At 33.6% G+C, this 12,786-nt stretch overlaps 1 protein-coding gene across 2 annotated transcripts; it reads left to right on the top strand.

Annotated features, from left to right (window-relative positions):
- Positions 1–632: 632 nt before the first annotated feature.
- PIG-L (phosphatidylinositol glycan anchor biosynthesis class L) lies at positions 633–9,968 on the top strand. Of its 2 annotated transcripts, none has more exons than XM_068371000.1 (7): positions 633–735; positions 4,711–4,835; positions 4,987–5,145; positions 5,730–5,920; positions 6,932–7,031; positions 8,147–8,277; positions 9,711–9,968. In XM_068371000.1, exons 2-7 carry the CDS (start codon positions 4,730–4,732, stop codon positions 9,813–9,815), a joined length of 792 nt encoding a protein of 263 aa, XP_068227101.1. In that variant the 5' UTR covers positions 633–735; positions 4,711–4,729; the 3' UTR covers positions 9,816–9,968. The 2 variants fall into 2 exon arrangements, with proteins under 2 accessions (XP_068227101.1, XP_068227100.1); XM_068370999.1 differs by lacking the exon at positions 633–735 and adding an exon at positions 1,849–1,913.
- The last annotated feature ends 2,818 nt before the right edge of the window (positions 9,969–12,786 follow it).

Raw genomic sequence — 12,786 nt, forward strand, 5'->3', positions numbered from 1 at the left:
TAATAATTAAAAAAATCACAAATATTAAGATTAAAAAATAAAAATACTAGAAATATAAATATAAAAAAGAACTATAAAAATAGAAAAATTAGAAAAAGGAACATTAAAATAATGCAGTTAGATAATTTAATGATAAAAAGATGACATAATAATTTAAAAAATAACAAATATTAAGATTTTAAAATAAAGAAACTAAAATATATATATAAAAAGAACTATAGAAATAATTTACTCCGATTAATAGATAATTTAATAATAAAAAAGATGATATAATAATTTAGAAAATCACAAATATTAAGATTATAAAATAAAGAAACTAAAATATATATAAAAAAAGAACTATAGAAATAATTAACTAAGATTAATAGATAATTTAATAATAAAAAGATGATATAATAATTTAGAAAATTCATAAATATTAAGATTAATAAATAAAGAAACTAAAATATATATAAAAAAGAACTATAAAAATAGAAAAATTAGAAAAAGGAACATTAAAATAATGCAGTTAGATAATTTAATGATAAAAAGATGACATAATAATTTAGAAAATTCATAAATATTAAGATAAATAAATAAAGAAACTAAAATATATATAATAAAGAACTATAGAACTAATTTACTTCGATAAATCTAAAGAAGAAGAAGAACATTGTTTTGATTCTTCCTCCATGTTTTGATTATGTGTTGGAATGACGCAAGACCATATTTTAAAATACTTTAAAATCACCTAAGGTAAATTTATTCAGTTATTTTATGTTATTTTGCGAATCTAGAGAACATAATTGACTTATTTAATAGTATATTAGGATTAAATAATGTTTAATTTGGTATATATAGGCTGGTTTAAGCTAGGTTAATCTTACGATAATTTTAGGATGTTATCAGATGACGCAAGACCATATTTCAAAATACTTTAAAATCACCTAAGGTAAATTTATTCAGTTATTTTAAGTTATTTAGTCAATCTCAACAATATAATTGACTTATTTAATAGTATAATAGGATTAAATAATGTTTGATTTGATATATATAGGCTGGTTTAAGGTAGGTTAATCTTACGATAATTTTAGGATGTTATCAGATGACGCAAGACCATATTTTAAAATACTTTAAAATCACCTAAGGTAATATTTATTCAGTTATTTTAAGTTATTTTTTGAATCTAGAGAACATAATTGACTTATTTAATAGTATATTAGGATTAAATAATGTTTGATTTGATATATATAGGCTGGTTTAAGGTAGGTTAATCTTACGATAATTTTAGGATGTTATCAGATGACGCAAGACCATATTTTAAAATACTTTAAAATCACCTAAGGTAATATTTATTCAGTTATTTTAAGTTATTTTTTGAATCTAGAGAACATAATTGACTTATTTAATAGTATATTAGGATTAAATAATGTTTGATTTGATATATATAGGCTGGTTTAAGGTAGGTTAATCTTACGATAATTTTAGGATGTTATCAGATGACGCAAGACCATATTTTAAAATACTTTAAAATCACCTAAGGTAAATTTATTCAGTTATTTTATGTTATTTTTTGAATCTAGAGAATATAATTGACTTATTTAATAGTATAATAGGATTAAATAATGTTTGATTTGATATATATAGGCTGGTTTAAGCTAGGTTAGTCTTACGATAATTTTAGGATGTTATCAGATGACGCAAGACCATATTTTAAAATACTTTAAAATCACCTAAGGTAAAATTATTCAGTTATTTTATGTTATTTTGTGAATCTAGAGAATATAATTGACTTATTTAATAGTATATTAGGATTAAATAATGTTTGATTTGATATATATAGGCTGGTTTAAGCTAGGTTAATCTTACGATAATTTTAGGATGTTATCAGATGACGCAAGACCATATTTTAAAATACTTTAAAATCACCTAAGGTAAAATTATTCAGTTATTTTATGTTATTTTGTGAATCTCAACAATATAATTGACTTATTTAATAGTATAATAGGATTAAATAATGTTTGATTTGGTATATATAGGCTGGTTTAAGTTAGGTTAATCTTACGATAATTTAACCGGAATTTATAATTTGGAAGAAAGGTTTTTTTAATGTCATTTATATTATTTAACTCCATCAATAGATCAATTAGGTAGTTTGTAAACTAATAACAGTAGTTTAAACCATCAAGTATTGTTAAATAATCTAAATTTAAAATTCTTCTACCCGTAATAAAATGTCTTATCTAATCATTTATTAACGATTCTTTCTTTCGTAAATTTTCTAAATTATTTTTAACATTTATCTTGTAATTATATATCAATTAACATGTAAATAAATCTAATTGATATAATTCATAGCCAGGCAATTTCTTTTCCCAATCTGTGATCAGCCAAGCTAAATGTAAGGTTAGGTAAATGTATACTTCCGCACCGTTCCTCTCAGCCATGGTTGAATAGGGATTTAGGGGTATATGTATGACAGCGGCCACTTGTATGTATGATGACGGCTGACTAAGAATACAGCAGTGTAAGGGGGTCGCAGTGGGGCCATTAGTGTAAGGACACAGCTCAAAGGTTAGGGTCTCTGTATATCAGCGGCCAGTTTTTCCTGTCTGAACTAACCTAAGGTAATCCAAACAGCTAAAAAATCCATTATTTTCATATGGAAATAAATAAACCACGGAGCATTTGTATATAAGCGGCCAGTTCCTCTAGCGAGCATAAAATATGGACATAGACTAAACTAAACTTACCCCCCTCCTAACCTAACCTACAAGCCATGTCCTTACATACTTACCTAATGGGGGGGGGGGGCGGCAGCGCCATCTAACGCCCCCTGCGAACCCCCTTACACTGCCGTATTCCAAGGTAGCCGTAATCATACGTACAGGTGGCTGCTATCATACATACACCCCGTAGCTTAGGTTAGGGGAGGAAGTTTATATTTTAGCCTGTGTCCATATTTTATGCTCGCTGGAGGAACTGGCCGCTGATATACAAAGGCTTTGGGGTTTGTTTATTTCCATATGAATACATTGGTTTTTTTTAGTCCTTAGGGGTACCTTAGGCTAGTCCGTATCCCGAGAGTTTCCTTAGAAATCTTGGCGGAACTAGCAAGGCAGCAGCAGTCTGTTACAGAGGAAAATGCTGGATTGGAAGTCGTTTTCTAGCAACAACCTGGTTGGAAAAGCAGAATGCTACAAACCCAAGGCATCCAAAAGGGAAAATAGCCTAGTGAGGAAAGGAGATTAAGAAATAGCAAAGAAACTACTGTACACCTAAGTAATGAATAAGAAATATGAAATATTTTAAGACCAGTGATAACATTAAAATATATGTTATATATAAACTATGCTGTAACAACATTTGGATCCCCCCATTATAGGTAAGGGTATGATATCCTAGCCTGGGTTAGGATACAATATGAGGCTTGGATGAATACTAGGTTGGGCAGTCTGTTGAATATTTACCAACTAAAATACTGTATTACAGTATTAAGGGTAGTTTAATCGATCGGACTTTGGCATGAGTTCCTGCCCTATTTTCGGTACATACTCTATACCAAGGGATTGCATTAATTTTGCAGTATTATGAATAGATAGCCGACCTGTAGAGTAAGCGGTAAATTTTCCGTTATAATCCGAACTGTATTTGAGAATTGAATAACTCTAACCTTCATTTTTATTGGAAATGAATAATTATACAGATAGAGATTCCCATCCAAGATGAATAGGAATGTTGATCGAGTGAAATATTGGAATTATTGTGCTTCGTAATCGAGCCTAACTTTGGGTTCTGTTATCAAACTGAAAATGTTGTACTATATAGAACTTTAACATTATCACATACTTAGTTCATGCGTGTTACCCGTATCTCGATCAGAATCGTTAGTTCCAGATTTACCATTGCGATTATCAGCTACTTTATTGTAAAAATTCACCAATAATGGCTGTTGGTAGGTCTTACAACTGCTTGATCATCTGGTGCTTCACAGAAACTAATTTCCTACTACCAAACGTGAAGGAAATCCGAGCGTGTTACTGGAGACCGAGAAAACAGCATTTGATAGTAAATTTGCAAGGTGTACAATTAAGATTCTTGTGTTAAGCATATAAAGAATTCTCTCTTTCAAAGTAGAAAAAAATACAGTATCTTGACTTGACTGAAACTCGAATAAGTTTGAGTTTTAAAAACCACCTAAAACAGTCTTGTGTGATGTAACCCAAGCATTAAAGGACCCTAAGCCCAAGCAAAGTAGCGAGTAAAGGTTACATTTTAAGATGAATAATCAGAAGTGAATACGTACTTGCCAAAGTCAAGTCAACAGAAAGTGAGACAAGATTTAGGAAGGTTGATAATAGCTAGTAACTTAGAAACATCAAAACTCTCTAAAGTAAGGGATAGATTATGTAATGTCGTCTTGCACTGATTAAGGATAAAGTAGGATTAATGACTGGCTAATAACAATAGCACTAGGCTTTCAACTTTTCCAATTTTTACTGCCGTTGATGGATTCTACATATTTTGAGTTTGGTCGTATTCTTGTTTTTTGGGACAAAAAAAAAAAAAAAAATAAGACAATATTAAAAGGATACATTTTCATATACTCAGGATTATTTCTGGATATTTTAAAGTGATACTTGGAGCACAGATAATACAGTGAGCATATTTTAATATACTCTACATTTCATCATTGTTTCACCGCCACCTTATTTCTCTTGCCTCCTGCAGGTGTCGTCTGCACTGTAGCATGTTTGACCCAATATTTGTGGTGGTTTGCTGCGCTGGGATAGGATTGACTCTCTCTTACCTGACACTTGGAAGTTCCAGGGTGCCCAACAAAAAGGATGAGGAAGGTTAGTAAGACTTCTTTTATAATTTTAGAGATGCTGTATAATTTTATAGTACACAGTACCTATTGCTTTTATGTATAAAGCATATCTGAATGTTGTCACCTTGAACTTGATGTTTGATTCTTAGGTACCCATTGCTTCAACCCCTTTTCAGATGACGACGAGAACACTGAACTCGAGCCTGCAACCAGGAAGAGACGAGTTCTCGTAGTGACGGCCCACCCCGACGACGAGGTGATGTTCTTCGGTCCAACAATTCTTCACTTTACCCAGCGCGAGGATGCACTCGTCTACCTTTTATGTCTCTCTACGGGTAGGGCTGTACTGTTTCATTCGTGTCAGATAAGTCATGTACTGTAATAGAAACTCATGCAGCCCCTTTTAAGTATGGGTGATTATATAAAACAGCCTCTGGACAATCGGAGCCTATGTTTATGAAGGAAAAGAGAGATATTGCAGAAATGTCATGAGGAGAATGGAAGTTTTACTGGCATATTTGATTCACTGGGTTATTTTTGTAAATCTGGTCTGTGTGATAAGTATTTATTATGCGAGAGGGGACTTTTGATGCAGTCCTTTGTAAGTATGGGTGATTATATAAAACAATTTCTGGACAATCAGGGTCTATGTTTATGAAGGAAAAGAGAGAGATGGCAGAAATGTCATGAGGAGAATGGAAGTTTTATTGGCATGATTGATTCATTGGTTTCTTTTGTAAATCTGGTCTGTGTGATAAGTATTTATTAAGCGAGAAGGGGACTTTGGCTAACAGTTTTTTTTTAAGCTTTTAAATGTTTCATTTGTATTAGGAGCCCTGTTTCAGTTATTTAAAGTATAGTAGTTTCTCCTGATATTGTAAAAAACATTTAGTAAATAATACCGTTTGTTCTGTTAAAGGTAACCATTACGGAATGGGAAACATTCGCAGCCGCGAACTCCTGGAGAGTTGCCGTCTGTTGGGGGTAGCGAGAGAGAACATCTTGCTCTATCGGTGCGACGACTTACCCGACGATCCGTCCATAATGTGGCCAACTGTGCGCACTGCCAATCTCATCAACCAGTATCTTCATGCTTTAGATATAAACATGGTAAGATGATCATTGTGAAAAGTTAGGTGCAGATTTAGGGGTTGAGGTTAGTGTTGCGGATAGTTGGTGGGGAGGGCTTGAGAGGAACCTGTAAGTTTAAGGGGGAGGAAATCTAGAGGGAGGCAGAGAATTAGAGAGATAAGGTGAAGGATGATATGGAGAGAAGAGGTTTGCTGGAAGAGGATGCCTTTGATCGAATGTATGGGAGAGGGCACATCAGGCAAATGACCCCTTAATGTAGGGATAACGGTGGAGGAGGAGTTAGTGCTTTAGTTCATATGTACCAAGTTACTTCTTGATTTTATTAAGCCCTGTCCACACGATCGAGCTTACCCGACGGGCAAACAGTGACACCAAACACAATAGTTAGTAAGAATGAGGGTTGATGACGTCAGAAGCGGGAAAACCACAGACAGGGATCTGGCATCATACAGTGTTGCCAGATCCCTGCCTTTAGTTTTCCCGCTTCTGACTTCATGAACCCATATTTTCACTAACTATTGTGGCCTGGTATCACTGTTTGACCGTCGGGAATTCTCGATCGTGTGGACAGGGCTTTACTCTTTGCACTCACTATGCAATGCTCTTTTTCAGTACCTTCCTTGATCACACTTATTCTAACGATTAAGTGATGTGAGAAATAGCATTGGGAAAAGTAAATATGGATATGGTAATAGTAAGGTCTGTTTTCATAAGGGGCTGAGGTTCAGCCATCGTTTAATATGCTGTCTCAATTCAGTTTTCTCCTTTAGGTTGCAGAAGATTGACAGGGATTTAGGTTTCTTAATCATAAGTAGTATTTTAACCTTTCATTCATTAAATGCACAAAAATGCACAGAATTTTGGTCTATCACAGAACATACCTATACATAATATTTCCCAAATATTTTAATCAATGCTTAGTATCTTATACATACTGTATGGGAGAGTTTGTACAGTACTTGATATTCGGCGAAATTTATTTGCTTCAAGTCTGATAGAATGTTTATAATTATTGTACAAAATTTTCAGGTTGTGACTTTCGATATGGGAGGCGTCAGTGGTCACGTTAACCATTCCGCCCTTTATTCTGCCATCCAACATCTCGTGGAAGAAGAACTTTTACCAGAAAGTACGATATATTCGGTATTTGTATAATTTTCTGTTTCATTGTAGAGTACATAGAAGCTTACAGGTTTTAAAGGCCGCTTATGAATGGCAGAGGCAAGGGACAGTAGCACTGCCCTATCAAGCTGGACAATGTCCCAGAGACTGACCATATAACATATGATCAGCTCCCAAGCCCCCTCTTCACCCAAACTGGGACCATGGAGAGCCAGGCAATTGCTGTTGATGACTCAGCAGGTAGACTTATAGATTTCCTTAGCTCACAAAGATAGATGGTAAGGTTGCAGACACTAAAGGAACTATTGAGTTTGAGCGGGAATCGAACCCCAGTCCGGCAATTACCAGGCGGGGACATTTTCAATTCGACTTTGACTCCACGCTTGGCTGGGAGCCAGACATATTAGCAAATAGAGAATGATATCAGTAAATGACTTGACTCACTGTAATGTAGCTACGAGCTCTTGCCTTCCTTGGCAAACGTTGAAGTCATATGTAAAATTGGCAAACGTTAAAGTCACATGTAAAATACTCTAGTTGTTTATATGCTAAGCCGTGTTGAAGTTTCTTTTTAACCTATTTCTATCATTTTCGGAAAAAATTTTTCTTGACAGGTGACACCACCATATAAATATTTTTTTAACCCCTTTTACCCCCCCCCCCCCCATGGACGTACTGGTACGTTTCACAAAACTCATCCCTTTACCCCCATGGACGTACTGGTACGTCCTTGCAAAAAACTGCTATTTACATTTTTTTTTTTTGCATATTTTTGATAACTTTATGAGAAACGTCAGGCATTTTCCAAAAGAATGAGACCAACCTGACCTCTCTATAACAAAAATTAAGGCTGTTAGAGCAATTTAAAAAATATATATTGCAAAATGTACTTGAAAAAAAAAAAAACACCTGGGGGGGTAAGGGTTGGAAAGTTACAAATAGCCTGGGGGTAAAATGGTTAATTAAAATATGTGATTGAATTAATTTTTGATGCTGTAGGATTGTAACATATTTTGAATCTTGATGTATCTAAACTAAGTACTGTAAGATTATATAATTAATGATAAACTTTATTATAATATTAGTATTTCTGTACTCTTAATTACGGAACTGTATTTTCAGCTTGTGGGGCCTTTTCTCTGGACTCTGTCAATATTTTCCGAAAATACTCCTCGCTTCTCGACGTCCCCCTAAGTTACGCTTTTTCGTCCTGTGCCTTCACTGTAGATCTGCATCACTACTCCATTCTACGGGTAAATATTCACACTTAGTCTATGATTCGTTATGAAAAACTCTAGTTTGTATATTCGTGTTTATGATTTTATGGGTACATGAATATAGATCGTGTTTTAAATGTCTTGTGTACGTTCTTTCATATGTAATGCAGTTTAACCCTTTTACCCCCAGGCTCTTTGGAAATTTCCAACCTTTAACCCCCAGGGGGTTATTTTTTTCCCTGCACATTTTGTAGTATATTTTTTTTAAATTGCTCTAACAGCCTTAATTTTTGTCATAGAGAGGTCAGGTTGGTCTCATTCTCTTGGAAAATGCCTGATTTTTTTCAAAAAAAATATAAAAAATATGAAAAAAAAAAAAATTTATAGCATTTTTTTGCAAGGACGTACCGGTACGTCCATAGGGGTAAAGGGATGGGTTTGGTGAAACGTACCAGTACGTTCTTTTGGGGGTAAAAGGATTAAAATGTTTACGTTGCTATTGATATAAGTATGGAGAATTCAAGTTTTAAATTAAATTGTTTACCATTAAAATATAAGATTTGATCATTATTAAGGGATTTTGACGAAGGAAAAATCTATTTCAGGGAAGAGGCCTGTGACGCCCGGTGAGAAAGGTCCTTCCTTATACCTTTCCTAATATGAAGATTTATATTAGGAAAGGTATAAGGAAGGACCTTTCTCACCGGCCGTCACAGGCCGCCCCAGAAAACTGTTTTTTGTATGGAATTCATCCATTGTAAATCTCTTTTTTTGAGCAAAATCAAAATGTTTATTTCGTATGCTCATTACCGAAGGTCCTCAACTAACTTGATGGGTTCCAAGAAGCTGTTTCTAAGTTGAATAATTAAAAAATTTTGGCTTAGGATAGGCCTAACCTGAATCCCATGCCTATGATTTCCAGCTAAAAAAATCAGCAAATAGTCAGGTTTCATATGAAATAGATATCAGGTTATTACAAATGTAATTTTTCTTACAGTATTAACCCTTTTACCCCCAAAGGACGTACAGGTACGTTTCACAAAACTCATCCCTTTACCCCATGGACGTACCGGTACGTCCTTGCAAAAAACTGCTATTTACATTTTTTTTTGCATATTTTTGATAATTTTTTGAGAAACTAAAGGCATTTTCCAAGAGAATGGGACCAACCTGACCTCTCTATGATGAAAATTAAGGCTGTTAGAGCAATTTAAAGAAATATACTGCAAAATGTGCTTGAAAAAAAAATAAACCCTGGGGGTTAAGGGTTGGTAAGTTCCAAATAGCCTGCGGGTAAAAGGGTTAAAGTAGGAGTGTTTACAAATGCTATCTTTACTCCATACAATATTTATGTTCTAGCATAAAAGCTCACTTGACAAATTGATGAATTATATTCAGTGACTTGTCTACGCCATATTTATGTTCTACTCGCAAAATTAAACCAAATTAACGTTGCTTTTCTTTTGCAGAAAGCCATGCGTGCCCACTCTAGCCAGTACGTGTGGTTCAGAAAACTATATATGATTTTTTCAAGATATTTACTTATTAATACTTTAACAAGACTAAATACTTAGGGAACAGATCTCTGTGTATATATTTTTCAGATGTACTTTATATGGGAGTTTTATCTTTATTAAGTAAGTTGTGTGTGATGTATACTGTAATTTATTCAATATGTTGTACACTGTAGAAAATTGACCGCCACGATTTGAATACAAAACCGATAATTCTTTTAATGCAACGGCCAAAATACTGCATCTCGCCAGGATTAGGGAACTTCAGTTTTCTATGAGTGGTGTTCAATTTTTTTATTTTCTCTTACGTTATTATCAATTATTACTACCTGAGCTACAACCCTAGTTGGGAAAGCAGGATGCTATAAGCCCAAGGGCTCCACCGGGGAAAAGTAGCCCAGTGAGGATACAACCTTAGTTGGGAAAGCAGGATGCTACAAGCCTAAGGGCTCCAACGAGGAAAAGTAGCTCAGCGAGGATACAACCCTAGTTGGGAAAGCAGGATGCTATAAGCCTAAGGGCTCTAACAGGGAAAAGTATCCCAGTGAGGAAAGAAAATAAGGAAATACTGTAAACCCTGTGAGAATGAATATAAAATATCTAGGATCAGTAACAACGTTAGAAAATATTTATAGTATATAAACTATGACGAGAGACTCACGTCGGTCCCTTCAACATAAAAACATTCACTGCAAGTTTGAAATTTCTGAAGTTCCGTTGATTCAGCTGTTTGATTAGGAAGTTCCATAATCTGGTCACAGCTGGAATGAAACTTCCAGAATACTCTGTAGTCTTTAGCTTTATGATGGATAAGGCAAGACTGTTGGAATTAACTGCATACAGTGAAAATATTGCATCTGAATTATCCGTGTGGAGTATTAGGAGCGAATTTATTTGAATGCAAGAATTGAATTCAGTTTTATAATATATGTGGCTCTCTTACTGGGATCTACAACACAGTGATTCACTCTTCTTGTGAGAAAATGTTCAGAGAAATTTTTAATAATTTTCTGGAAAGACGTAACGTTTGGAACCCCATCCCTCCTCTCTCACTTTCTCTTGTAGGAATGGTGTACGTATTGCAGCTGAACTCAATTTTAAAGGCAGCGGCATTTATTGAGAATATTTGGTCATGATTTGGTATAGTAAACGTCTCTTTTTAGTTACAGTTTTAGAATAACTGGTAAACTTAATTTTCAGTTAAAGTTTTAAAATAACTGGTAAATGTCATTTTTAGTTACAGTTTTAGAATAATTAAACTAATTCCCCAGACGATATATTTTAAACGTCAACTTAGGCCCACTTATTCTAGCTCTTTAGTTTCAAAATTATTCTCCTAAACCCAGGAAACTGGAAACCGAAATTGTCGTGTGCTATACTGTATATTTACAGTAGGAGCTTAAATGCCAGTAAAAACTTAACTTGTGCCTATGTAGGGCTTAATTAAGGCCTGTTATTTTATCTAAACAATTGACCCTAACTAATTTTTTATGAGTTAGGGACCTTCCAGACAGCAGGAAATGTTTGTCAAACAAAATTGTTACCAGATAACCACATTTTGAACAAACTTATGCCTAAAATATTGATGACTTAACAGAGTATATATATCTTGCTTTTTGTCAAAATTTGAAGTTTTCATGAATTTTATGAACCTGTTTTAAAATTGATGGCATATATCTAATATCAAATTTAAAAAAAAAAAAAGAGGGAATGTTTGTCAAAATTTGTTCTGGGAACCAGTATGTTGTATGGAGAGTTGGATATAGTATAACTTTTTGTTGCCATAGGTATCATATTCTCTCTTATTTGAAGCATATTTTCAACCATTTGGATATGCTAACAGTTTTGTTCGACAAACATTTGTTCTGTTGTGTGGAAGGTCCCTTAGATTTCGGGTTATATCAAGTCTTATAAATTTTTGGCTAATTAAAGGAGTATTGATTTGATTACTATAGAGATTTCACCATGGTCAGTGGTGTATTTATATTGGAATGACGAGAGACTATAAATTATATATCAGTTGAAATTTTGTCTTCTATGTTAATTCTTGTATTTGAATGACATTAAACAACACAATTGGTTTCATAAGGTTTCTAATATATATTTCTTGTCTGTGCTGTGTATGTTTATTGCATTTAAAATTACTGTACGAACTCATTTTGGAATAATCTAATCCAATGAGTCAAAGGGAACTTGAATAATTATTCAACTGCTTTTCATACTGAGAAACTTCAACTCAAAGAATACTTGTTCTAAAGTTCTAATACATTTTAGAAATTCTTTTAACCTCTTCATTAATACCAAGGCCCCACACACACAAATATCTAGTACGGTTGAACCTTGCGGTAATGGACTAATACAAAGAAAGGGATGTCCGGTACAGCTGATAGGCAGTTGCATCCGCGAAAAGTTTCCCAAAGCATGAAATCAAGCAAAGCTACACCAAATTCTATAGGCTATGGACCTACCATATATGCCAAACATGTGATTGAGATGAACACACTTTAGTTTTTCACCTTTGAATGAAACAAGGAATTAGATTAAATGACAATCATGAATACGAAGTAATATACTTAGGTAAAATGAAACGGTAACAAAGATTACTTTGGGGATGGGTTATATCAAAACAAACTGAATACAGCGCTAGAAAACACTAGCGAGTTATCTAGGAACTACTACTACTACTACTACTTTATTTGTAAATTAATCAATAAATATGAATGGTGTATATATTCATGCATAAAACAACATTTAGATTGGACAATGTAAAAATTTAATACAAATTTTAATTTATCTCGTCTGTAGTATAAAAAGTTTGCTAAATTATTAAACTAACTGTGTTGGTCTGTAAGTTAGGTTTTGGTTATGTAAAGATGTTATTACAATTTTATTTTACATTATTACATTTCCCCTACATAAGATGCCCCAAAACAAAACCCATTCTTTTTTTTTTTTTTTACTTTTCATCATCATCACCAATCACAACAAACAAAAAAGCATTTACATATCCAAGTGATAACTAACGATATAG

The sequence above is a fragment of the Palaemon carinicauda genome, chromosome 3, assembly GCF_036898095.1.
Source record: "Palaemon carinicauda isolate YSFRI2023 chromosome 3, ASM3689809v2, whole genome shotgun sequence".
Lineage (NCBI taxonomy): Eukaryota > Metazoa > Arthropoda > Malacostraca > Decapoda > Palaemonidae > Palaemon > Palaemon carinicauda.